We start from the raw sequence: 27,997 nt of genomic DNA on the forward strand, positions 1-27,997 counted from the left end.
GTCGACAACATAAAAGAGTGAAACTTTATACACAAAACACAACATGTCTTTTCTGAAAATAACGGAGAGAGAAAGACGATTAACCGCCAGATAAAAAAACATTCAAAACAATCAGAACATGTTCATGTTGCACCGCCCGAAAACTGGTTCTGAAAAACATTAGACTTTCAGGAGATGAGATTTAAGAAATGTAGAAAAATATTCAATTAAGTCAAAATGATTCAATTCTAAGTCAGAGAATTAATTTGTGGATCTGATTCAATAACTTAAAAAGTCAAAATGGTTGCGATAACTTCAAGTCTTCAGTATGTAAAAATATTTAACCAGTAACAAGCATTTTTGACTCAATAATTTAGAAGCAAAGACTTTAGTTAAAATTATAATAACTGATTGATTAGTGTCTTATAATTTTGACCAGAAAAATATTTTGTCAATTTAACAAACTTCATATATCAGAATTTTGACATAAAAAGCCAAATGTTTAATCACTTTAACTGAAATATTTAGACTTTTTGAGTCAAAATGAGCTCATAATTATAACTTATTGTCACAATTTAACTCAACATCAACATAATTTTTATTCACAATATCAACAATAACTTTAATTTCTGTTATTCATAACATTTAAAATGTTTTTCTTTGTGGCGTCTCTGAGCTTCTGTAAGTTTTATTGACTGAAAAAATAAATGATAAACAGAAACTGATAACAGGTGAGTCCAGGTAAACCTGATGATGTCACTGCTTACAACGACAACAGCTGAGACGTGCTGCGTTCCAGATCAGACAGAAAATTGGAAATTCTACTTTCTGACAAGATGTAAAAGCAGGTCGACTCTTATTGGACGTCGAGTCAATAAGGTAACACACTCACACACTCACACACACACACACACACACACACACACACACTTCGTAAACACAGACGTCCACAGAAATAAACTGAAATCACCTCTATTTCATTAAAGTTTGAAGAAAAACATAAATTAATTAAAAATGTTACAAAGTGTAAAACTGAAAACATAAATTTATGAAAAAAAGGAACAAATCAGTTTTATATTGATGATCAAACCTCGTTCATATCAACGTGTTTGTTGCTTTTTATTTGAATTTTTATAAAAGTTTTTGCTAAAACTCATTTTTCTAACGACGTCTGTGATGAAACGTTTGACGACTTCCTGTTGTGAATTTACAGTCTGTTGGTTGGTCTGGAACGCAGCACTCGTCTCCTCTGCAGGTCAACAAACATCGAGTCCGACTCGTCCAGCAGAGACTTGACCGTCCCGTCAGTCCAGTTCTACAGAGTTCTGGTTCCTGCTGGAGACCCGACGGTCCTGAAGCTGATCACATAGGACTGCGTCTCCTGCTTGTCACTGATTGGCCACAGGCGGTTCCTCTTCTTCCATTGGCTGGCTGCCAAACCCACTGTCGACCGTGGCGTCTGATTGGACAGAACAATACGAAGAAGGTGAGTCTGGCTGCACTTTGAATCAAACTTTTTAAACGTAGTTCATCTGTAAATCATCTGAGCAGCTTTTATTTATTGTCACAAAACTTAACAAGAACAAAACTTTATTTAGAGTAACATAACTTTATGTACAGTATTAAAACTTTATTTATGATAACACTGCGTTGTTTATCGTAACAATCTTATTTATAGTAACTTCATTTATGATAACTTAATTTAGAGTAACGTAACTTTATTTATGGTGCCAAAACTTAATTTAAGATAACAAAACGTTGTTTATCGTAACAAAACTTTATGATGACAAAACTTTATTTAGTGTAATGTAACTTTATGCATAGTATTGAAACTTTATTTATGTTGACAAAAATTTTGTTTATAGTAACAAAATTTTATTTTCCATCACAAAACTTAATTTAACATAACAAAACATTGTTGTAACAAAACTTAATAATAACACAACTCTTTTTTTATAGTGACAACTTTATTTGTTGTAGTAAAACTTTAATGTGACAAAACTTCCTTTCTGGTCACATGACTTTACTTAGGATGAAAAAATGTTATTTATGGTCACATAACTTTATTTATGGTGACAAAACTGAATTTGTAGTAACACTACTTCATTTATGGTAACTTTATTTACAGTAACATACCTTTATTTAATGTGATAAAACTTTAATGATATTGATATAACTTTATTTATGGTAACAAAACATAGTAATAGAACTGACAGAAATTAATTTCTAGTACAGAGATGCACCTCATGAGGTATTTGTCTTTTATTTTGGGTTCCTGGAAGCTTTAGTCAGACTGAATATGAAAACAATAAAACCCCATACATGTATGAGGACAGTTTAAAAGTGTGTGTGTGTGTGTGTGTGTGTGTGTGTGTGTGTGTGTGTGTGTGTGTGTGTTACCTGTGCTGTGTTTGTCGTCTCGTAGCTCGGTGTTTCTCAGCAGTCGGACTCCTTCTGTCAAACCGAGAGACTGAAGAGCTTCAACCAGACCCTGGACCGGACCTCCACCCAGCTGGACAGACAGACGCAGGACATCACACATGTCAGAGACATCAGAGACGTCTTTTCATTGACTTTTGCTCTCCAACAGCGAGACAATGAAGCAGGTGAGTTACCTTGTAGTGCTGCAGCAGGTGTTGGCACGGCGTCGGACTGTCCAGGTACAGGTGGGTCAGCGTCATCATCCCGAGCTTCTCCGCCAGTTTCCTCCAGGGGACGTCTCCGACGCTCAACACCTCCACCAGGCGGGACAGCGTGTCCTCGTCCAGCCCTGAAGCCTCCACCTCTGCAACACCAACACACACAAAGTTCCACAAAGCCACAGAGAATTTTATTTTACTGCTTTGTATTTGAACTGTAGACTCCAAAATTCATGTCAGAGGAAGTTTAAATAAAGTTTCGGTGAATATCAGCGTCCTGCAGCAGCAGAAGTGTCCAACTGCTGACCTCTGACCTGCAGGCGATGGACATGGACAGAGTCTCCGGTTACAAACCTTCAGTGCTGCTCGGCTTCATCTTCTTACTGCAGTGACGACTCGACTTCGGACTCTGTCTGGAGTTCAACAGGTTCCTCACCTAAGGGGAGGAGACGAGGAGACCAGGACATGAGGAGGTGAGGAGACCAGGAGACCAGGACATGAGGAGGTGAGGAGGGAGAGAAGACGAAGAGACCAGGACATGAGGAGGTGAGGAGGGAGAGGAGACCAGGAGACCAGGACATGAGGAGGTGAGGAGGGAGAGGAGATGAAGAGACCAGGACATGAGGAGGTGAGGAGGGAGAGAAGACGAGGAGACCAGGACATGAGGAGGTGAGGAGGGAGAGGAGATGAGGAGACCAGGACATGAGGAGGTGAGGAGGTGAGGAGGGAGAGGAGACCAGGAGACCAGGACATGAGGAGGTGAGGAGGGAGAGAAGATGAAGAGACCAGTACATGAGGAGGTGAGGAGGTGAGGAGGGAGAGGAGACCAGGAGACCAGGACATGAGGAGGTGAGGAGGGAGAGGAGACCAGGAGACCAGGACATGAGGAGGTGAGGAGGGAGAGGAGATGAGGAGACCAGGACATGAGGAGGTGAGGAGGGAGAGAAGACGAGGAGACCAGGACATGAGGAGGTGAGGAGGGAGAGGAGATGAGGAGACCAGGACATGAGGAGGTGAGGAGGTGAGGAGGGAGAGGAGACCAGGAGACCAGGACATGAGGAGGTGAGGAGGGAGAGAAGACGAAGAGACCAGGACATGAGGAGGTGAGGAGGTGAGGAGGGAGAGGAGACCAGGAGACCAGGACATGAGGAGGTGAGGAGGGAGAGGAGACAAGGAGACCAGGACATGAGGAGGTGAGGAGGGAGAGGAGACCAGGAGACCAGGACATGAGGAGGTGAGGAGGGAGAGGAGACGAGGAGGCTTTTGTGTTGGAGTTTGTATTATTCTACATTCTGATTTCCATTTTTACTGCAAATTGGTTCCACATGTTGGTTATCAGTTTTCTGATTGATCACTAATCATCTGCATCAGCTGTCAGTCACTAATTTGTTTCTCATTGGCTGTTTTTTGTGTTTTCACTGATTCGACACTGTGATTACATCTTTGACTTTTATTTTGAAAGAATAACCTGTTTACCTTTTGACACTTGGCGAGGTCCAGGGGGGTGTGTCCTCCTGCGGCTCTCTTGCGGGGGTTGACTGGCGGCGAGGCGGCCTCTTCTCTGATTGGCTCGTCTTCGTCCTGCTCTTCGTCTGAGGAGGAGCTGAGGAACAGCGGCTCGTCGTTCTCCAGGTTCTTATCAGCACCTGAAGAACAGACTCCAGTTAGTCCCTCAGATCTGATCAGGATTTTATTTATTTATCACACGTCAACATTTTCTGATATTTTATGGACCAAACAACTTATTGATTATTGGAAAAATTACTGCCGGATTGATCACTAGTCCAAACGTGTGAACAGGTGAACAGGATTAATGAACTGTGAATATGTTCTGCAGGAACAGATTCTGTGTTCTGTGTTTTGTTGACTGACCTGCAGCGACGAGCATCGAGCAGAGCGTCGGAGAACCCAGACTGGCCGCCAAGTGGAGCGGAGTGTTTCCTCCAAACGTGGTCGCGTTAACGTCTGCCTTCAACTGGAGACACAAATGCAGACGATGGCTGTGATGTCACTGTGATGTCACTGATGAGCAGGTGTACAGGTGACCTGTGTGTGTGTGTGTGTTACCTCAGTGATGAGCATGCAGGCCACCTTGAACAGGTTTTCTCTAACAGCCAGGTGGAGGGCGGTGTTTCCACTCTTCTGCTCAGGTGCGTTGATTTTGGCTCCACCCTCCACCAGCAGACGGAGGCAGCGCTCGCCGTCCCTCCTCACCGCCAGGTGGAGAGGATGAAGACCTGACACAGAGGAACACAGGTGATGCTTTAGTTTGTTCAGAGGTGATCAGTTATTAGCGTCTTTGTATCAAACTGTGTCGGCTCTCACCGTGGAAGTCAGTGGTGTTCACCAGGTGGGCGTGGTGTTCCCCCAGGTGAGCCAGCAGGGGGCGGAGGGTGGTACTGTCGCCGGCCAGTGCGGCCAGGTGGATGGGACTGCGACCATCTTTGTCCAGCAGGCTGGGGTCGGCACCCGCCCTCAGCAACACCTCCACCACCTTCACCTGCCGGGTGATCACTGCCAGGTGGAGCGGAGTCTACAGAGACAGGAAGAGGAGGAGTCAGTGGACAGCTGTTACCTGAGACTGAGGGCTTTAGTAGTTATCTGTGTTCAGGTGAGTTATCGAGGAGTTATCTACCTGTCGGAGGTGGTTGGCTGTGTTCAGGTGAGTTAACGAGGATTTATCTACCTGTCGGAGGTGGTTGGCTGTGTTGACGTGAGTTAACGAGGATTTATCTACCTGTCGGAGGTGGTTGGCTGTGTTGACGTGAGTTAACGAGGATTTATCTACCTGTCGGAGGTGGTTGGCTGTGTTCAGGCGAGTTAACGAGGATTTATCTACCTGTCGGAGGTGGTTGGCTGTGTTCAGGCGAGTTAACGAGGAGTTATCTACCTGTCGGAGGTGGTTGGCTGTGTTGACGTGAGTTAACGAGGATTTATCTACCTGTCGGAGGTGGTTGGCTGTGTTCAGGCGAGTTAACGAGGATTTATCTACCTGTCGGAGGTGGTTGGCTGTGTTCAGGTGAGTTAACGAGGAGTTATCTACCTGTCGGAGGTGGTTGGCTGTGTTCAGGCGAGTTAACGAGGATTTATCTACCTGTCGGAGGTGGTTGGCTGTGTTGACGTGAGTTAACGAGGATTTATCTACCTGTCGGAGGTGGTTGGCTGTGTTCAGGTGAGTTATCGAGGAGTTATCTACCTGTCTGAGGTGGTTGGCTGTGTTCAGGTGAGTTATCGAGGAGTTATCTACCTGTCGGAGGTGGTTGGCTGTGTTCAGGCGAGTTAACGAGGATTTATCTACCTGTCGGAGGTGGTTGGCTGTGTTGACGTGAGTTAACGAGGATTTATCTACCTGTCGGAGGTGGTTGGCTGTGTTCAGGTGAGTTATCGAGGAGTTATCTACCTGTCGGAGGTGGTTGGCTGTGTTGACGTGAGTTAACGAGGATTTATCTACCTGTCGGAGGTGGTTGGCTGTGTTCAGGTGAGTTATCGAGGAGTTATCTACCTGTCTGAGGTGGTTGGCTGTGTTCAGGTGAGTTATCGAGGAGTTATCTACCTGTCGGAGGTGGTTGGCTGTGTTGACGTGAGTTAACGAGGATTTATCTACCTGTCGGAGGTGGTTGGCTGTGTTGACGTGAGTTAACGAGGATTTATCTACCTGTCGGAGGTGGTTGGCTGTGTTCAGGTGAGTTATCGAGGAGTTATCTACCTGTCTGAGGTGGTTGGCTGTGTTCAGGTGAGTTATCGAGGAGTTATCTACCTGTCGGAGGTGGTTGGCTGTGTTGACGTGAGTTAACGAGGAGTTATCTACCTGTCGGAGGTGGTTGGCTGTGTTCAGGCGAGTTAACGAGGATTTATCTACCTGTCGGAGGTGGTTGGCTGTGTTCAGGCGAGTTAACGAGGATTTATCTACCTGTCGGAGGTGGTTGGCTGTGTTCAGGCGAGTTAACGAGGATTTATCTACCTGTCGGAGGTGGTTGGCTGTGTTCAGGCGAGTTAACGAGGATTTATCTACCTGTCGGAGGTGGTTGGCTGTGTTGACGTGAGTTAACGAGGATTTATCTACCTGTCGGAGGTGGTTGGCTGTGTTCAGGTGAGTTATCGAGGAGTTATCTACCTGTCGGAGGTGGTTGGCTGTGTTGACGTGAGTTAACGAGGATTTATCTACCTGTCGGAGGTGGTTGGCTGTGTTGACGTGAGTTAACGAGGATTTATCTACCTGTCGGAGGTGGTTGGCTGTGTTGACGTGAGTTAACGAGGATTTATCTACCTGTCGGAGGTGGTTGGCTGTGTTCAGGCGAGTTAACGAGGATTTATCTACCTGTCGGAGGTGGTTGGCTGTGTTCAGGCGAGTTAACGAGGATTTATCTACCTGTCGGAGGTGGTTGGCTGTGTTCAGGCGAGTTAACGAGGATTTATCTACCTGTCGGAGGTGGTTGGCTGTGTTGACGTGAGTTAACGAGGATTTATCTACCTGTCGGAGGTGGTTGGCTGTGTTCAGGTGAGTTATCGAGGAGTTATCTACCTGTCGGAGGTGGTTGGCTGTGTTGACGTGAGTTAACGAGGATTTATCTACCTGTCGGAGGTGGTTGGCTGTGTTCAGGTGAGTTATCGAGGATTTATCTACCTGTCGGAGGTGGTTGGCTGTGTTGACGTGAGTTAACGAGGATTTATCTACCTGTCGGAGGTGGTTGGCTGTGTTGACGTGAGTTAACGAGGATTTATCTACCTGTCGGAGGTGGTTGGCTGTGTTCAGGTGAGTTATCGAGGAGTTATCTACCTGTCGGAGGTGGTTGGCTGTGTTGACGTAAGTTAACGAGGATTTATCTACCTGTCGGAGGTGGTTGGCTGTGTTCAGGTGAGTTAACGAGGAGTTATCTACCTGTCGGAGGTGGTTGGCTGTGTTCAGGCGAGTTAACGAGGATTTATCTACCTGTCGGAGGTGGTTGGCTGTGTTGACGTGAGTTAACGAGGAGTTATCTACCTGTCGGAGGTGGTTGGCTGTGTTCAGGTGAGTTATTGAGGAGTTATCTACCTGTCGGAGGTGGTTGGCTGTGTTGACGTGAGTTAACGAGGATTTATCTACCTGTCGGAGGTGGTTGGCTGTGTTCAGGTGAGTTATTGAGGAGTTATCTACCTGTCGGAGGTGGTTGGCTGTGTTGAGGATGTTTTGCTGCTGGCTGCTGAGCAGAGTGTGGATCAGTTGCTGGATCACACCTGTCTGCTGATGGATGATGGCCAGGTGCAAAGGACTGTGGGAAAATAAAACTTAGGATGAGTCAAATTCAATAATGTCTTATTGATATGGACCCTTCTGGTTTTGTTGTCTCAGGCAGCTTGTAGGACAGAAAGATGAGGTTAAAAGCCTTACGTGTCTCCGTTGCCGTCCTGGATGCCACACAGGTGTCTCTGGATTGCCAGGAGGACCCGGGCGTCCCCAGTACTGCAGTACTGCAGCAGGGCTGCAGCGGTCTGTCTGGCGCTCTGAGAGGCTCGGCTGTGGAGGGCGGTGGCTGGAAACAAAAACCAGAGCGACGGACTTTTAAGGGAAATTTGACTTTGACACAAAGAGTCACATCGTCTGCAAACAGACAACGTTTCACTTCATTTTCCTTCACACAGCTTCTCACCGATCTGAAACAGCTGCTGTTGTAGTGGTGAGCCAGTCTGTCCTCCAGACTGTCCTGCTGTTTGTCCCCCTGTCTGTCCTTCTGTCTGTTGCTGCTGGGTAACGCCTGTCTGAGGGGTGGAGCCTGACATCTGAGCCCCTCCACCGAAGCCTGTGAAGTTTCCTGTGTAGAAAAGTCCTCCTGGTCCTCCTCCTCCGTTCATCTGCTGGTTGAACTGGAATCCTACAGAAGGAGACAGAGTCCACAGTGAAGTCCCAGTTTGTCCAGTCTGAGGGACCAATTATTTTGAATTCTTCATGTAATATCTAATAATCAAAGAATCAAAACATGCAAATAAACAAAGTCTGACTTCAGCATCATCCCAGACGGATAAAGATTCATTCTCACCTGGAAAATGATTCTAAAAAAAAAAAAAAACAGAAGAAAAAAAAAAACCTCTCCTTTGTTTTCTTTGAGAAACTCCAGAGTGAATCAGCCTCCTTCTCTTTAAATGATTTGTTTGCAAACTAATTTACTGGTTAAAAATGATTAATGTACATTCAATGTTTTCAAGTGAAGCTTTGTCATATTTTATGAAAAATAAAAACAAATCCTCCAACAAAATCCTCAGTTTGAATAAAGTGATTAATTGGATTAAAAATGTATTTTTTCTGATACAATCCATCTGTTTAATTAACATAAATGTGATTAGTGCTGTTAGCTGCCTGTTGTTCATTATGAAGATGATTACGTCTGTCTTTGTCCAATAAAGTTTGACTTTTGGACTTTATAAGTCTGGAGTTATTAGAAATGTTTGGATCCAAAGAGTCGGACTCAATCCTCTGCAGCTGGAATCTAATTCTACAAATAATATAATAATACTAATAATTAATATTCATTCATCCCGTCCTTCTTTTAAACTGTGAGTTTAAACTGTATGAACAGACGTGCAAAAAAAGAAAGTTAAAATGTCTACCTCCTCCTCCTCCTCCTCCTCCTGCTCCTCCAAATCCCCCGGCTCCTCCTCCTCTTCCTCCTCCTCCTCCTCCTCCTCCTCTCCAGGGTTCATAGTGCGGCAGCGGCTTCTGCTTCTTCCTCAGCACCTCCTCTTTGTCTGAAACACAGACGGAGACGAGAGGAAATTTATAAATGTGGGAAGACAGAAGAAACTGAGAACATCTTGTTTTCCTTCTTTTTTTGTTTTTCGTGATGGTGAGTAGGTGACGACTGAAACTGTTTCCACGGAGGGGAACCCCAAAACTGTGACCTTCAACCCCCAAAAAACCAAAGCTGTTCCTGTCAGAGTCCCGGGGATTCACAGCTCCTTCAACAACAACATGGATCAGAATGAAATCAGAGTTTAAAAATGCAGCCGTGTTTCTGACCTTGGACCTGCGGGATGTAGGTGAACTGTTTGGGGTCGCTGCTGTCGCCCGCCTTCTTCCTCTTCAGCTGCAGGAAGACGGTGACGGGACGCTCGATCTCTGTGCTGTGATAGGGCGGCGTCTTGAACACGATGGCGTACTGAGGAGACAGAAGACACGACAGCCAATCAGGATCAACTTTAACCTGGGATTACATCACAGTTTACATGAATAAGGCTGTTTGTCGTCTTTGTTTGCCGGAGAAGCTGAAATATTAACAACTGATTAATGATGAAAAATTAGAAAAAAGAACATTAAGAGTTGAAATTATTCACGTCTTCCAGCTCCTTTTCAGACATGAAATATTTGTTTGTTGTTGTGAGTTTTCTGTCAATTTTATTGATTATTCTTGTTTTGTTTTTTACTTATTGACTTATTACTTTTTTAAATGTTGAAAATAATTAAAGACTCCCTCTGCAGAAGTTAAATTTAATCTGAGCTTTAACTCGTCTCTGCAGCTCCAGAATCGTAGTTTAATATTTTATTTTTCTTTAAACTGGAGAAAAGTTTGGCTCCAGTCCAGAGGTCAGCATCTTAAAACAGAAATCAGCTCTAAAGGATCATTAACAAACATGTAAACGCACAGAAACAAATGAACAATTCTGTTATTATAATATTATAATAATATATGATAACATGTGAAATGACAAAAATCATGTTTTTGTAACACTGAAAAAAGAAAATAAAAATAAACGCTCAGGTGTGTTGATCTTTAATTTGTACGTGTCATATTATCTGTGTGAATTTCCTCTGTGTGGGATCAATAAAGTTTATCTGATCTGATCTGAAAATCTTAAATGTCTCTGCTGCTTTTTCAATATTTCTGAATCATTTAAGACATAAAAACTAAATATCTGCTGCAGTGTTTTCTGTGTGAATAAATATTTGTGTGACAGTTTGAAGGAAATCCCCACCGAGTGAAGACAAAACACGTCTTTTATTCTGTTTGTTGTGGTTTCAAAACATTCATCACTTCCTCGATGTAACTGACACACACAGAGTGTGTGTGCGTGACTCATTCTCACACACACACACAGTCCGTACCTGTTTGTGAACGTCGGTCGGTGAAAAGTCACCGAACGCCTCCCAGCCTCCCTCGTCGTCTTCCTCATAGAAACGGATCTCTATGTCATCTGTGAGGTGCAGCACAGAGGCATGATGGGAAAAATAAACACAAAACACTTTTTAATAATTAATAACATCCAGCTGTGAAGAGTAACTGAGTACATTTACTCAAGTACTGTACTTAATTACACATCTGAGAGTGATTTTCTGCTTCTGTCACTACTTTTCTTTAGTTACTTTGCAGATTCAGATGAATGAAACTGAATATCATCGACAAACACATGATGATGTATTATTACACATCCAGATAAAACTTTATTGATCAGGTGGGTGATTGACAGCCCTCGTTATTGGCTGCTGCCACAGATTTAAACCTCTGGAATGAAAAAGGAAATTATTGTCCACCGTCGATTATTTGTAGAAACTATTGAAAACATTTCAGAACTGAATCATCAAAAGAGATAAAAGTCGAGCAGAAACAACTTCTCACCTTTCTGGACTTTGTCACAGAGCAGGAAGATCTCGTCTCCTCCGAGCACCGAGCCGCACGTCTTATCCATCCGAGAGATTTTCAGGTTGGAGGCGTTTGGAGATTCTGCAGCAAAAACACAGATGAGTCTTTTATCGTCACTGTGGCTTCTTTCATGTGATCTGATTCGTTAGCCTGCAGCTAACTGAGCTAACTAACATCTGTCTGCAGCTGCATCGACACACACAGACTGCAGGTCTGTCATGTCCACAGGTCACTGAGTCAAAAGCTTTGATACAAATCTTACATTTTCTTCTAATTAATACAGTTTTTATTTATCAGTTCAAAAAAACTGAAACAAAATAATATCATAATAATCATAATAATATCATATTTTATTGTTTCAGTTGTCAAATTACAGCAGCAGTCAGTTTATAAGAAACCTTCAGATTAAACTGATCTGAGCTCAGCTGTCAGCACAGAAAAGGGTGGAGACTGACAGACGCGTCAAACTGAGGTTTACAGCTGACCTCGACAAAAAACTAAACTGACGTCTCTCAGCTGTTAACTTTGACATTTGGTTTGTGTGTGTGGACTCACTGCTGTCATAGATGGGGTTGGACACGACGGGTTTGAGCGCTCTGGTGAACGCGCCGTTACTGTCCTGCAGGTAGGCGGTGAACTTTAACCTGACGATGTTCAGGTCCATCACCTTCCCGAGCTCCTTGGCCTCCTTCAGGATGGAGTTCTCCTCCGACTCTGAACCACACACACACACACACACACACATACACACGCACACACACACACACACACACACACACGTTAGAACAAAATAAAAAGTCTGTTTTTAAATAAAAAACATTTGCAGTTTGAGACACTAAATGAAAATTTAATGTAAACAGGAAATAGTGGAGGTGTTGAAGTTACCTGTCAGGTGACAGTGAGCTCCTTTCTGTCTCTTCCTCTCCTCCCTCAGCCTCCTGCTCAGAACCTCCACCACACCTTTCTTAGTCACATGGAGGATCCCCAGGTTACTGAATCTACAGGAAGTGACATCACAGGTCCACGTCAGAACACTTTACAAAATAAAAACTACTAGATTTTAAGCTCCTACAGAGAGTTTATAACACGGTTATGACCTCCACAAGTTAACGAGAGCATCATGTTTGTTCTTAAAGTCTGAAATCAGATGATTTGTTTACATTTGAACAGACACTAAACACTTAAATCAGGAGATTATTACAGTGTAAACATTACCGCTTGTGTCCACAGGGGGCTCCAAACTCCACACAACATGTTCCTTTAAACTTTCATGTTTATGTTCTCATTGTTGTTGATATCAGCTCTGCTGTGTTGTGTTCATGTATTATTAAAGTTTTTTTTTTTATTTAAACACACCAATAACAGAAACCAGATTATAATTTGTTTGTTTCATATAGAACTATACACATCTGTTTTTAAAGATTTTTATTACCTGACTTGATTAATAATTAAATAATCAAATTACTTTTTCAAACATGAAAAAATATTTTATAAAACTTAAAGATGTATATTTAGTTTATATATATTGTTTATTTTCTACATTACACTGAGAGGAAACTGTCTGGGTCCCGTTTCAGGCTCTGAGAAACGGGGCCCTGGTTGATTGTATAATAATGTTTATCATATTTGTCTATTTTGAACATTTTTCAGTTATTCTGAACAGTTTGACCTTCTGATATTTTATAAAGTTGAATTTTTTTTTTTATAAAATCCCCTCTGTGGTTTGAATGACTGTAATATTTCTTGGGACTGATTTTTTAAAATAATAACCTTTTTATTCCTTCATCGTCATGAATTCATTTTCTTTTCTTTCTATATTTTTCTTTTCTTTTGCTCTAAATGAAAGATTAAACAGCTGTAAATTCTGGACTTTAAAACTTCCTCTTTGGAGTTTTTCTCTCCTCATCAGGAATAAAATCTCCTCCTCACTGTTTGTTTTAAACTTTTACTTTTGGGTTTAATATTTCAGTCTGAAGACGCAGCGATGCGATTGGATACTGACGAGGCGGTGAGGTCGTTGGGGCCGACGTCCAGCGTGCAGGTTCCGCTCTCGGTGCAGTGACGTCCCACCAGACTGTGAGCGTGAACACGAGGAGGGTCAGAGTGCGTCACCAGCTGGACCTCCACCCGGGCGTGACCCACATAGTTATTAATCTGACGGGAGAAGAAGAAGACAGGAAACAGGGAGGAAGTATTCAGATACTTTACTGCAGTAAAAGTACAAACACAGTAAAAATACTCCATTACAAGAAAAAATCTGATGGAAAATGTTAAATACTTAAAACAAACTGGGGAAAAGGTTCCCAGCTGCATCTCTCAAGTTGTGAACTGTTAATTCCAGAAACTCCAATATGACCTGAACACAACATGAGCACATGAGTGTGTTTTTTAGGGTGAACTATCCCTTTAAAAGCCACAGACAGTGTGTCTGTAGCTGTTTCGACGGCAGCAGAGGTTGTCAGAGTGTTGATGATGTTACTAACCTTCACGGTCGGGTAGGTTCTCCTGTTCTTCTCACTGGAGGCCCCTGGGAGCCCACCGTGGGACGGACCCTCACACTCATAACGGAAACGAAAGCCCCTCTGAGGACACACACACACACACACACACACACACACACACACACTTGGTTGTTAATAACGTCTTTGTGTCGACTCTTCGACCTGAATCAAATTTCTGTTTTTAATCAAAAATCAAATCATCAGATTCTGCAGAAATGTGATGCTTTTATTTTGGAATTACTGCCAGCTTCCTTCAGAGGCAAATAAAAAGATGTGTGTCATCAAACAAACAAAACATGATTTTTCTGCACAATTTCCTCAGATTCTCTGCATCTTTCTTCATATTTATACAGTTTAATATGTCAGATGTGAATATCTCATCAGTCTTCAGACAGGAAACTAAAACATCTTTATGTTTCCAAACTATTTTATTCTGTTGGAATGTGAGGATACATCCTGATGATCAGTGTTTTATTTGCAATAGGTTTTATTATCTTATCTTATTATTACTGTTTTTAAATCAATATTGTGTTGAACAGTGAGGATACCTACATGGTTGATTATTTTATTTGATTATTTTGAGTTTTTGTACATGTTCAGCTCATTACTGCTACTTTTATTTGATTTCATTAAAGAAGAAAAGCAGAATCACTTTAACTTATTTTCTTTGTTATTTTATATCAAAACAGAAATCATATCCTGGACTTTTTGTTGAATTATTATACCAGTTTCATTACATCCCTAATAAAAAGTAAAAGTACTTAGTTACTTAGTTATTATCATGTGAAACAGGATTAAAAAACTTTTTTCTGGACTCGATGGGACTCTCCTGACTTCCTGTTTTTTTCTTTTCAGAACACAGTGATCTGATGTAAAGTCCAACCTGAGCTGATCTGATCAGCAACACACCTGGAAACACCTGGAATCACCTGGAATCACCTGGAAACACCTGGAAACACCTAAATACACCTGAATACACCTGAAAACAATGTACTTAAAGGGATAATTCACCCAAAAATGGGAGCTCAGTCATCATCTCCTCCTCCTCATGATGACTGAAGGTCAGCTTTAGTTTTTTAGTCCACAGAACACAGAATCTCACAAACAGTGGAAGTGAATGGTGACCAGTTTTCAAAGGTAAAAAAAACCCAACAGAATAAAAAAACAAAATGCCTCCATTCTGCTCGTCTGGTGTGATCAAAGTCCCAACATGCTGTTTGCACATCGTCACACCACACACGCACACACACACACACGCACACACACACACACACACACACACACACACAGAGTTCAGACCGTGTGCACGTGAACGTTTCCAAGCTAAAGATTAAGGATAAAAACACGGTGGAAACATAAAACTGGTCTCCATTCACCTCCACTGTTTGTAAACTAAAAAACTGAACCTGACCTTCGGTCATCATGAAGGCGAGGAGTTAATGACTGAACTTTCATCTTTAGATCAACTGTTTTGAGGGACTTGTTATTTACTAGAGTACACTACTTGAGTAAATGTACTCAGTTACTTTCAGAGTTTGATGTGTTTTTTTTGTGTGGGTTCTCTGAAGTGGAACACTGACTGCTGTTCTTTTATAAATGATCCTTCTTGTTCTGTTTCGTCTGAGTTTAACCTCAGAGTCTGTTGGTGTTTGTTCTTCCTCTGGTTGCGTAAACCTGGTTCTTCTTCTTTTCTCCTCACAGCAGAACTGACTGATTTGCATACACAGTCAGTGTGTGTGTGTGTGTGTGTGTGTGTGTGTGTGTGTGTGTCTGTAGTCATGTGACCTTTATGTGCAGAAACTCCCTGACTTCCTGCTGCTGCCTGTTCTGTCCCGTGTTGTTGTTATATGACTGTTGGGAAAACCCTGGATTACAGGAAGTGGCTGTTACAGTAATGAGAGGATCGACGTGGCGACAGAAAACACCACCGTCCAACTGTCTGACACACACTTTAATGTAAATGCAGGGGTGGAAGTAACTAATTACAAATACTGAAATTACTGTAATTGCAAGTAGTTTTTTGGTGTTCTTGTACTTTTCGACGTTCTTTTAGAGTAACTTAAACTTTCGAGTTTGTCCAACCAAAATAACCATCATATGTTGAGACGCACATGATAATCTGTGATTTTATATTTGTGTAAAATATTTGTCACAGTGTTTTTACATGGACAGTTTTCTGTTGCTGTGTTGACGTATCAGTAACGTGACCGAAGAAAATCTCTGCAGGTTCCTGATGGTTGCTTTAAAAACTTCATGTTAACCAATGAGAGCAGACTGAGTGAAGTGGACACGCCCACTTAATGAACAGACCATCTGTCCACAGACGACGGGGCTGATTTTTGTCGTTTGTTTCTGAGTTTAAACGAAGAGACGAGCACCGAGCGACTTATCGTTAATAAAAGTTCAGTTTTGAATCGTTACTATTTCAAGCAGGATGACATTTCATCTCTGTTTTGTCTACAGCTGACACGTGACGTAACCATGGCAACAGCTCAAAAAGGGTTTATTGGTTGCTTTCAGGCCAGTTTGTACAGCCGGACACAGGAAGTGAGGCGTTGGTCTCACCTGTTTGGGCTCCTCGATGATCTGGATGTACGGACCGTGAGCTGAAACACAAAGAACAGTTCCGTTGATGACACACAGAAACTGTTAGTGACGTTCAGCGGTCACAGCAAGTCATGCTTTCAGGATTTCACCAACCACTTTCATTATTTCACCAGCTACAAAACTTTTTACACCTCATAAAACTGCAGAATGGGGTGTTTTCCCCGTTAGTAAGTTCTGGAGAGTTTAGATCTATGTTCTCAGGTACAGTTCAGTTACAGTTTGAGGACAAACGAGGTCTGCGCTTGTAGCCCCCCCACCCCCCCCCCAAACTTGCATCCAACACGAACGACTAAAGAAGAAAGTCTCAGAGTTCAATCCACTCTGTAAAGAATCCGTTTGTTTCCCCCACAACCTCAAAAGTTCAGTCCAATCCAGTTCGTGATCACCAAAGAAAGAGAACTCAAAAAATCTGCGGCGGCCTCAACTGTCGGAGAATCAAAGACGACCAGAGAAGGATGCTGGGAAGCAGCAGGTTCCTGCCTCAAGCCTAATAAATTACATCCCATCACAAATTCCCAACCTGCATTTTAGTGAATATCAGAGGAATTTTACAGGATCAGTATCAGAAGAACCCTAAGTGCATCTGTAATATCTCTGTTATCAGGATGTAAAAATCTCCTAAAAACGCCCCGAAAACTACAATCCATCCATCAAGATACGGTTCTAGAAAGACCTGAGGACCGGACAAAGGTTTTGAGAGATCTGAAAGAGGTTCTAGTAAGTGAGAACCTCTTGTGGACTAAGAAAAGGGTTCATAAGGACTTGCAGAGTCCAGAAACTGTAGATCAAGACTTTCAGAGTCTAGAAGGTTCTTAAATGTTCCAGCGTTTGTTTCCAGCAAAGGACAAGTTGCAGATAATAATCAGGTGTCACACAAAGTTCACACCAGTGTTCCATCTGAGAACGTTTCCCCTGACGAGCTCATTTCACTGTTACCTGCACAAAGTTGCAAGATTGTTTTGCTGATGTGTTTCTAGGAACTGTTGGTGTCTGGTTTTACCCAGGAGTCCCGAAAACGTGGAACCCTTTTTATTTCTAGGTGCAAACAGGAGGTTCTTCAAAGTGCACTTGAAAGAACACTTGCAAGAACTAGGAGGTTCTGGAAATAATAGTTATGTTCCAGGTTCCAGGTGAGAGCGGTACTGGACTTTAAAAAGTCTAGATAGATATTTAAACCAAATACTTAAAAAGGTTCCACATCTTTACGTTCTCACTGGAGGTTCTACGATGTCTCACAGTGTATTTTTAGGTGCATCAGGTTCTACGTAAGCCTGAGTGTAATTTTAGGTTCCACACACCAACAGTGAGTTCTTCAAAGACTGCGTCAATGTGAAGTAAAAGGTCAAAAGGGTTCTAAAAGGGTTCCGGTAGCAGAGTTCTTGTAAGAACGTGTTTGAATGATCCAGACAGTAGTTTGAACCCTTCATTAAAGAACGTGTGTGCTTACCTGTCTCAGGTATGTAGGGTTCTGTCTTTATGTCCACTGGAGGAATGTAGTCGTACTGCATCAAATTCATCTGCAGCTGAAGAACAAACAGAACGTCTGTCAGTTTTCAAACAAACGTTTTCATCCATTTATTCATGTTTTTACATTTTATCTTTGTGTTTATCAATAAAAGATAAATATCTGTTCGGTTTGTTTCTCTGCTGCGGGATCAATAAACTTCATCTTATCTATCAGTCGATCAATATCGATCTTCAACGTCGTCATTTGAGATTTCGGGGCTCCACACAGTCGTCAGTAGAAAATGACACAGGTATCAATATGATTGGCTGATTGATCAGTCAGTTGATTATTTGAATCATTTCTTCAGTAAAAAAAACCCCAAACATGAGCTGCTGCTTCAGGAACGTCTCACGTAAACTTTGAGAACGTTCCTCAACACGTTTAATGTTTGATTAAACGTGTTGAGGAACGTCTCACGTAAACTTTGAGAACGTTCCTCAACGCGTTTAATGTTTGATTAAACGTGTTCAGGAACGTCTCACGTAAACTTTGAGAACGTTCCTCAACGCGTTTAATGTTTGATTAAAGGACGAAGTGACCAAAGTGGAAGTGAAAATAAAAAGAAGAGCTGCAGCTCCTTTCGTCAAATCAGTCACACGAGAACTTTGATCTTTAATTAGAACACCTTCCTACGAGAACGTTCTCATCTGAGAACAGAAAATAACACGATCCTTTTCTTCTAATAATGACTTCATTATTTCAAAGTAACAAAGATCATTTTCATCATGATTATGATGATTTACATTTGTGTTATAATAATTATATTAATTCCAGTTTAAAGTAATGAAAGAAGCTTCAACATCACTTTAAATTAATATTATATTTATGTGTTCATATCTTTTTATTTATTTGCTCAGTCTGGTTTTATCAGCTGCCATCTTGTCCACGTCTCCCGTCTCTAACTTGCTTTAATAAAATAAAATAAAATAAATACTTGTCAGTCCGTTTGTGAACGATGAAGAGAGTCGCTTCACATTCAAAGCAGGAAACTCAAAGTCCCCACACTGACTGAGTGACAGTGAAGTAACACATGCAAATCACTTCTGGTCATCATTAAAACAGACACTTCTGCAGAATTCTGGGAATTTCTGCTGTTGCTATTTGTATAATTTTGAGTAAAAAACCAACACAGACTTCATCTGATGACTGAAAATAAATTTCATTTGTTTTCTGAGATTTTGAATCCGAGACGTTCAGTTTTAGTTTCAGTTTAAACTGTGCACAAATTTTATTGACACATTCTGGACTAAAATATTTTTTCTACATTTTCACAGATTGTAATTTCTCCTGCAGAATTATTGATTCAAGATCACAAAGACGAACGTAAACCACAAACTTTTTATATTTGATTGACAAGATGTCACATGGAAAGTCCCTGTCAGTCTGTGAAACAAAACACAAATAAAACCTGCAACGATCAGCTGATCGATCAATTAGTCGATCACAAGAAAACCAGCAACTACTTTGATAATTGATTAATGATTTCAGTCAAAAATGTCAAACATTTTCCAGTTTAAGTTTCTTTATGACGATTAATCGATTCATTTAGAAAATAATCAGCAGATTAATCATTAATTCAATCAATCAATCACTGCAGCCTTAAAACAACAAACAAAACTAAAAACAGAGAAAATACAGAAACATGTCTGTAAGAGAAAAATCTCTCAGCTTTTAAAAGTCTGAAATGATTTCTGTAGAAAAACTTTTTCAGAAAACTAAAATGTTCCTGAATAAAATTGATTGATAAGTTCAGAGTTCAGAGCAAACAAACAAATATATCAATAAATATTAAAAGAGTTCTGGTTTTCATTAAAAAAATGTAGCATTTTTCAAAGAATATCTTCAAATTCAGGTGAATTTCAAACATTAAAAGATTATTTTCATTATTGATTCATCTGGCAGTTATTTTCTCAGTTACTTGATTATTAATTGATTAGTTGTTTGGTCAATAAAAAGTCCTCAAACGTCTTTTTATGTCCAAAACTCAAAGATCATCAGAAAACAGAAATTTTTATTTATTTATATTTAAGAAGCTGAAATCAGAGAATATGGACTTTTTTAAATTTAAAAAAATGATCTAATCAATAATCAATATAGTTGCCAATAGTTAATTAATTGATTCATTGTTGTGACCCAGTACGACCCACGTCTACGTCCTCGTCACCTTTTATAATATTTACATTTTATTAATGACATCACAGCTGCATCATTACATCGATCTCACAAACCAGTTACAACAATAATCGATTATTATTCAATTAATCACCAAAGAGTTCAGTTTCTTAAATGTGAATATTTTCTGGTTTCTTTCCTCGTCTCTGACAGGAAACTGAATGTCGTTCAGTTGTGGACAAAACAAGACATTTGAGGACTCTGATCAATATTTTCTGACATTTTATCGACCAAACAACTGATCGATTAATTGACAGAGAAAGTGATTGTCAGCTGCAGCCTCGGATGAGACACAATTTGCGTGTGATTCTCAATGAAACTTCTGATTATCTAACATCCTTTTCATCCATCTTGTTTTGTCGAAATCATTTCTCAGTCACAGTAAATCTTTTTGACCCTCCCTGCAGCCCGTACACAGCAAACACTACACTGATTAAACTAATCAATCAGCTGATTAAAGTCATTGATGATCAGGTTAGTAAAGAGTGAAGGTTTGAAGAGACTCACATCGTTTTCGTAGACGTTGATGAACTGAGCTTCAGTCATCCTGCAGAGCAAAAACACACACACACACACACACAGAGTTAGAGGCTTTAAAGAATTAACACACACACACACACAGAGAGAGGAGGAGTGTGTGCGTGTGTGTGATCTGACCTGAGTCACTTTTTTAAATCCCCTCGTCTGTAAAAGTCCCACTGAAACACGATGAACAAGGAAACAAACAAACAGTTTCACTTTCACAGGACGGACGAGAGACACTCAAATACAACACCTCTCTCTCTTTCTCTTCTTCTCTGGTGTTTGTCTGTAACCCTCTCTCTCTCTCTCTCTCTCTCTCTCTCTCTCTCTCTCTCTCTCTCTCTCTCTCTCTCTCTCTGTGTGTGTGTCTCTGTCGTTTTACCCCCTCCCTCCCCTCCCCTCGCTCTGTTCTCGATCACTTCCTGGAAGTGGCCGAGCGAAGGAAAACCCCCAGAATTCCAGACCAGCTCTGAGGAATGGGCGGGGCTTACAGCTGATGTCACCATGCTGCTGCTGCTGCTGATAACAGAGAACGCTGTGAGGAGAAAAAGGGTTCTGCGAAGGAACCAGGAAACTGTTTTTAAAGACCTGCAGCTGCAGCAGCAGTTTGTAAAGGACAAGTTTTGCGACTATTTGTGATTTTTGCTAAAAACTGTAATATTTCATTTCATTTCTGACACTGAGGTGAAAATAAACGTCCTGAGAGTCAAACTGCGTCTCTGAGTTTCATCAGTTCACTTTGACTGCAGCTCGATCGTTTATTAAAACGTTTTATTCAAACACACTTCCTCTTTTATCGTCTTTTGAATCATCTCATCTTCTTCATGTCACATAACTTCTGTTCTTTGATATTGTTTTTAACTCTCACTTTGTAACTGTTCTGTTTAAATAAAGTTTATTATTATTAATAATAGTTGTATAATAATAATGACTGAATATTTCAAATATCTAAATATTGCAATAAAACAGTCTGGATGGCAGACTGATGATTCTACATGGATTATTATTTGATTTGATCATTTTTCATGTTATTCTATAAACACATGTTTAAGTCACAGCTGCTGCTGTTATTGATCTTATTAATGACAGTTAAATAAAAATAATAATAATTTACATCAATAAAAAATGCTGCACACATCAGATTTATTATTTAATAAAGAATATTTTTTCAAGTTGTCAGTTTTCTTTGTTTGTAAGAAGGAAAATTAATTTATACAAATAAAGAAATGCTGTTGTTTAATTTTGTGATAAATATCATATCATGGATTAATTATTGAACCGTATCATCAACTTATTACCTCAAAATAAAGGAAACTACTTTAGAATAATGAGCTCATATTAAACCTGAGCAGTAAAACAACATATCTGTCATCAATAACAATCAGAACATTTTTTAATAAAACGCATTAAATATGAACCAACATGAAAACATGACATAAACATAAAGGAACCAATCAGAAGCCGTCATTTAACAGGTGTGTTCAGGTGCATCATCGTCACATGACAACAGATGCAGGTCAGCTGATCAGGTTTTTAAAATATTTTAAAGTCTATCAAGTCTGTTATCAGTGATTAAACTCCAGATTTTACCTCCTGGACAAATAATTATCAAAAACAACTGAAATAAAAAAAATGATAGATGATCTTTTTTTTTTTATCTCAAAATAAAGATATAATAAGTTTCTGATTATTTTGAAAATAATAATTTACAGGATGTTCATTTCCACCTCGCTGCTGTAAACAGGGTTTCATATCTTACATATTTACAGCGTACAGAAAATATGAAGCTACAGCTAGCAGCTAGTTAGCTTAGCTTAGCATCAAGACTGGAACCAGGAGGGAAAAGTGCAAAGATCAAATGAACCAATCAGCTCCTCTGAAGCTCATTAACTCAGGTAGAACTGATTTGTTTGATCTGAACAAAAACCAAAATGTAAAACTGACAGGTGGTTTATGTTTTGTTTTTTGAATATTGAGTTTTTTGTAACATACAAGCAGCTTTGACTGAAACGTCTCAACATCTCTGAGTGATAAATGAAGTTCAGAGTTTCATGTTTCCCTCACGATGATTTCTAATAACTTTATTGATCCTTTGCCTTTTCATCAGGTCAAAACCCCGACTACTGCTAATCAGTTCATGTTAGCATGCTAACACACTAAGCTAAGCTAGTAAACATGATAGCTGCTAAACATCAGCATGTTAGCATGTCACTGTGAATATGTTAGCATCATTTTACAGAAAACTTTAAAGATAAAACTGAAGATCAATAAGTTTTTCTTAAATGCTGCAGAGATAGATTTTGCAGCAGCCAATCACTGATTGGTTCCCTGCACCTGTGATGTCACTCTGTGTGTCATCTGCAGAAGTTAACATATCGTTTTTTTCCATCATGAGCCAATAATTCTAACTGAAAAACACTTAAATTCATCAATTAAAGATCTTCTGAAGTAAAACTCAGACATGAACAAGCAGAGAAGAGACGATTAAAGGACAAATCCGTGAATAAATGCAGCAGACAGACCTGAAGTTTCATGTTCAGACCTCCAGCTTCTCTTCTCTTCTTCTTTCCTCGTCTTTCTGACTCTTTTTCTGCTTCGGTCTGTCTTCCTGTCTGTTTCCTCACTGACTCAAATCTCATCTGAACCGTCTCGTTCTCAAGACTTCAGCTAGAGGAGGGACGCCCCCTTCCTGACATCAGCAGCCAATCAGGTGGCAGCAGCGGGCGCCTTCATTACCATGGAGGTAGAGGCCATCAGAGGAGAGAAACCCCGAGGGGGAAGTTTGTGTTTGGGGTATTTCTGTCTGTGACCTCTGCAGGAATCCACGGAGGTGATTTCACTTTTCTGTTTCTCTGAAAAGACTCAGAGTTCAGTTCACCTGTTCTCTGACTGATGACACTTTTATTCATCTTAACGCCACAAACTGCCCCGAAAACACCTGAGCGATGATGCAACGGAGCCACCTTTAGAAACCTGCTGTCGCTCTCTGTGTTTACAGGCTTTCAGTAAATGCATTTATCTAAAACAATCATTTTGTTTTCAGAACAAATTCCAGAAAATGATGAATTTGCATGTAAGTAAACTTGTTTCCATCCAACTGTTTCTAAAATTTTAAGTAAATCTGCAGAAGAAAATGTGAATGAATGCTTGTTTCATTCATCACTGTTTTATTTCTTTGTTTTTATTTTATTTTATTTTTTTAATTCAGCACTTTATATTTTATGTTTCTCAGTTTTTATCTTTATTTTAAAATATTCTGATGTTACTAACCTGTTTTTTCTACCTGTATTTTTTGAGCTGCTGTAACGTGTGAATTTCCCCTCTGTGGCATCAATAAACTTTATTTATCTTATCGATTATTACTTTATTGCAGTGGTTAAGAGTTCCTCTTTTTTTTTTTGAATACTTTGGAAAGTTGTAGATTTTTTTTGTATAAATGAAGTTCATAAATAAAAAGACATAAATGAAACGACAGAAACTCAACCTGACCCGAACCACAAAAGAGGAACACAAATAACTTGTAATGAAACATAATCATCAATAATTGAATGTATTAATTTGTTTGTTCTCCTGTTAAACAGTTTTAGTTCAGGTGGATTTTGTTCTTTCCGTGATCTCGTCACTTCCTTCACGACCGTCACATGTGGTTTCTGCTGTCTGGATGATTTTTTTGTTGAAAAATGAAAATGAAGTGTTGAGTTTTTACTGAGGACTGAAAGATGCAAACTAACAGCAGCCTGCAGAAAGAAACACCGCTGACAACTGAACATCTTGGTTTCACCTAACTGCACAGATTTAATATGAAAATAATAAACAGGAAGTGAAGATGTAACGTTGACTGTCCTAAACCTGCAGGACAAACAGCTGACTGCAGCAGCAGCCATGAATCAAACCACATCAGCCGTTACCTTCATTAAAACGCCACCGATGTCACATGACGGCGGCGTCACGTTAAAGCAGAGTGTCGTCTGCATACGTGAGCACATGAACTCGTTCACATGAATTTGGTAACATGTAATTAGATTACTTTTTGTTGTTACAAGTATCATAATGCATTCATTTTGTGTGACACAAGCATCATCCAGAGCTCCTGAGTCTCATCAGACACGTTTTAAAAAACGTCTGTGTGTAATAAAAGAATAAACGGCGTCTGCTTCTCTTTTACAGTTTGTTGACGTGTGTTCAGAGAAGCTTCCTGTTGGAACACGATGTCTTTTATTCATACCTGCCAACATCGAGAGCTCAAAAACATTTCACAACCAGAATATTTGAGCTTTTGTTTCCTGCATTCTGAGACTTTTAAAGAATGAGAGTAACAAAATAATAAGTGCACTGCTGCAGCATTTAAAAGTTAAATAATTCATCACTCAAGCATGAACTTGTGTCACAAACTAATATTAAAAACAACATAACAGATTTTTACAAAACAGGAATTCTTCTTAAGAAGTCTGGTTTGGTGGAAACTGCAGACTTGAGTCTCCTGAGAAAATCTGGGATTTAATTAAATGTACGTCAAATTACGTCAAATATTAGTTGTATGAACTCAATAAAGAAGTGTAAAGATGATGAAGATGATGTCACGTCTGTTATTATCCTGCACAGTTACAGATTCTAGCTGCACAAACGTCCGTGTGCTTCACATGTTTGAACCTATTTTTCAAGCAAGTGACAAGCTTGTGACAGGATTAATAATTATTTTTACACCTTTAATTAGTTTTGTTTGTGCACATCGGTGACATGATGCACTTCAGAGCAGGTTTTATCACGTTATTCCACTAAATCTGCAGTTTGTGGTCATTTTGTCTCCAAAGAACTGCAGCGATGCACCAGAAGAGGCAGTGAAGAAGAAGAAGACAGCGAGCTAAACATGGACGTAAACAAAGCAGGATTCAAACTTTTAAGGAAAAAAAATGAATGTTGTGAATGTCTGATGATGAAGGAGACGTGTTGGACGTGTTTATCAGAGCTGCAGGACACAAAGACTGAACGTCAACAAAAGTTTTGTTTGTTGGACAAGAAAAACCTCCTGTGAGATCCGAGTCTCATAAAACACCAACGGTCACATGATCAGACAGGTCAGAGACAAAGAGACAGTTCTGCTGATTACACTGCATGGACAAAAACATGTGGACGCCCTATCAGGTGCAGCCACAGAGTCTCCAGTCCTCTGGTTTCCCACACAGGAGTGTTGATCATCATCATCATCATCATCATCATCATCTGTTTCACTTCAGTCAGATCAAAGATCCACACAGAACTCAAACATGTTTCAGTTTGTTGCTTTAACACAGAAATCAAACGCACCTGAGAGCTCCAGCCATGACTCAGCACAAACACTGACGACGATGAAGGTGATGATGAAGGCTCAGCTCCCTGCAGGAGGAGGCTGATCTGTTCTTCCAAGATTTTCCTGCAGACACCAAAATCAGGAGTTAATCACCACCGTGTGTGTGTGTGTGTGTGTGTGTGTGTGTGTGTGTGTGTGTGTGTGTGAGAGTGTGTGTGTGTGATGGAGTCATATCTAAATACATCAGAGGGAATTTCCACTCCTCCTCCTCTTCCTCCTCCTCAGTGATTATTTGGGGACAATCCTCAATTTCTGAGAAAACAACAAACTCCAGCTTCTGTTAAAGGAGCAGTCTGACATTTTTCCTCTCGTCACATGTTTCACTTCCATCCTGGAGGTTAGCCTAGCTTAGCACAAAGACCTACATTTGTCTTTCTGCAGTTTTCAAATCGCAGGAGATTCAACATAAATATTATCGTCCTGCAGAAGTTTCATGTTTTTTCACAATCATTCAGCCTGAGCTGCAGCTAACGATTATTTTCATCACTGATTATTCTGTCAATTATTTTCTGGATTTCACATATGAGGACACAAAATCAGAGATTTTTTTTTCAATTTCAGAACGATTAATTGATTATCAGAACAGTTGGTGATTAATTTAATGATTGATTAACGTTGCAGCTCTACTGGCAGTAAATGTTCAGTTTAGTTTGAGTCTGTCTGTACGTGTGTGTTGCTATGACAACCAGCTCCACCTGCACAAACACCATCACAGTACTATACGTCCTGGTAAAACGCCTTGAAAAACTAGATGCTGCAAAGCCTTCTGGGTGCAGGATTAGTTCTGTTTGTTCCTTTGATTTGAGCAGCGGCCATCAAACCCAAAGTCTGTTAATAAATAACTTTATTTTTAACAATTTCATCTGGTTTATGGCATAAAACCATCGATCTATTGATCTTTACAAATCAAAACTTGATAGTCAACGACAGAGACGTCAGTGCAAAAGAAAAAAGTTTAGATTGAAAAACTGAATCGAGTTAGTTTTGTTTTATCTAAACTGCTATTTTCAACATCAAAAATCAACTTTTAAATGTTAAAATTATTTTAAAATCAGGTCAATTATTGCAGAAAACTGCTCCTTTAATTTAATATCTGTTTTTTGAGCTTTTAATCTGCGTCAGTCGTGTTTCATTTAGGAGTTTTTACTGTTTTCAGGAGTTTCCTTCATCTCACATGAAGTTTGCAGCTGCAGTGACGTCAGTTAATCCTAAAAGTTCAATCATACGATCAAAAAATCAGATAAACTCCTGTGACGTGCGTCTGAAGAAGCAGGTGAGCTGAATTCATTCAATTAAAACAAGTCTCAAGAAAAAATCCTGAAATATGAGAGAAAACAACAATAAACAGATTTAACTGTAAAAACTGAATTAAATAAAGAACATAAATATGTAACTCATTAATTTACATTTAAAACATTTAAACGAGGTTAAAGGACATTTTTAAACGAAGCAGTAAATGAAGTTTTAGTTGCAGTGTGACACTGAACTCCAGTAATTTTCCTCTCAGTTGCACAATCTGATCACAGAACAGCAGAAACTCACATTTCTTCACTTATTTCAGTAAATTCAGTTTGTCGGTTTCCTGCATCACATCACACCAACAAACACATCGATTATCGATTCTGTTCGTCATATTCAGAATAAACACCAATAATCAGCTGTTAATCCTCACAAACACACTTTCATATCAAGTTTAAAGCTTCAGTTTGATTTAAAACTCAAACTTCTGAAATAAAACTTGAATTTTCTTCTTAAAGGATCAAATTCTTTAATTTTTTTTTAGTTTTTTTAATCTGAAAGCGACTCGTTTTAACTCACATTTCAGTTTCGCGTGACATGAAACCTTTGAGCTGGTTTGAAGGCTAAAATGAACAGATCGATCCGCAGCTGATCACAGTTATCGATGAGTTATCGATCAGCAGCAGTTTGTCACTTTCTGTTAAAATAAAGTGTTAAAAGGTGAGTTTTACCTGCTGCAGTCTGTCTGTCTGTTCCCCTGAAAAACACAAAACTCCCGACTGGGGTGAACGTCACAGCAGCAGCAACACACCTGACACAACTTCCTGTTTGTGGTTTTCAAGATAAAATCATCTGGATGGGAACAACTATTTGTT

The 27,997-nt window shown here is 40.1% G+C and overlaps 1 protein-coding gene across 1 annotated transcript; it reads right to left on the bottom strand.

The window, feature by feature from the left end:
* Positions 1-1,028: 1,028 nt before the first annotated feature.
* Positions 1,029-27,935, bottom strand: nfkb2 (nuclear factor of kappa light polypeptide gene enhancer in B-cells 2 (p49/p100)). The gene is made up of 24 exons (XM_084735305.1): positions 27,854-27,935; positions 25,841-25,946; positions 20,522-20,561; positions 17,783-17,858; positions 16,294-16,334; positions 13,711-13,809; positions 13,230-13,381; positions 12,113-12,225; positions 11,783-11,941; positions 11,204-11,308; positions 10,693-10,781; positions 9,610-9,748; positions 9,202-9,338; positions 8,246-8,465; positions 7,987-8,128; positions 7,753-7,867; positions 4,944-5,151; positions 4,686-4,855; positions 4,491-4,593; positions 4,095-4,264; positions 2,973-3,054; positions 2,595-2,764; positions 2,380-2,491; positions 1,029-1,438 (listed from the first exon to the last, which is right to left on the bottom strand). Exons 2-24 carry the CDS (start codon positions 25,855-25,857, stop codon positions 1,368-1,370), a joined length of 2,730 nt encoding a protein of 909 aa, XP_084591431.1. The 5' UTR covers positions 25,858-25,946; positions 27,854-27,935; the 3' UTR covers positions 1,029-1,367.
* Positions 27,936-27,997: the final 62 nt, after the last annotated feature.

This window comes from Lutjanus erythropterus, chromosome 14 (assembly GCF_056507025.1).
Source record: "Lutjanus erythropterus isolate fLutEry1 chromosome 14, fLutEry1.hap2, whole genome shotgun sequence".
In the NCBI taxonomy this organism is placed as follows: Eukaryota; Metazoa; Chordata; class Actinopteri; order Lutjaniformes; family Lutjanidae; genus Lutjanus; species Lutjanus erythropterus.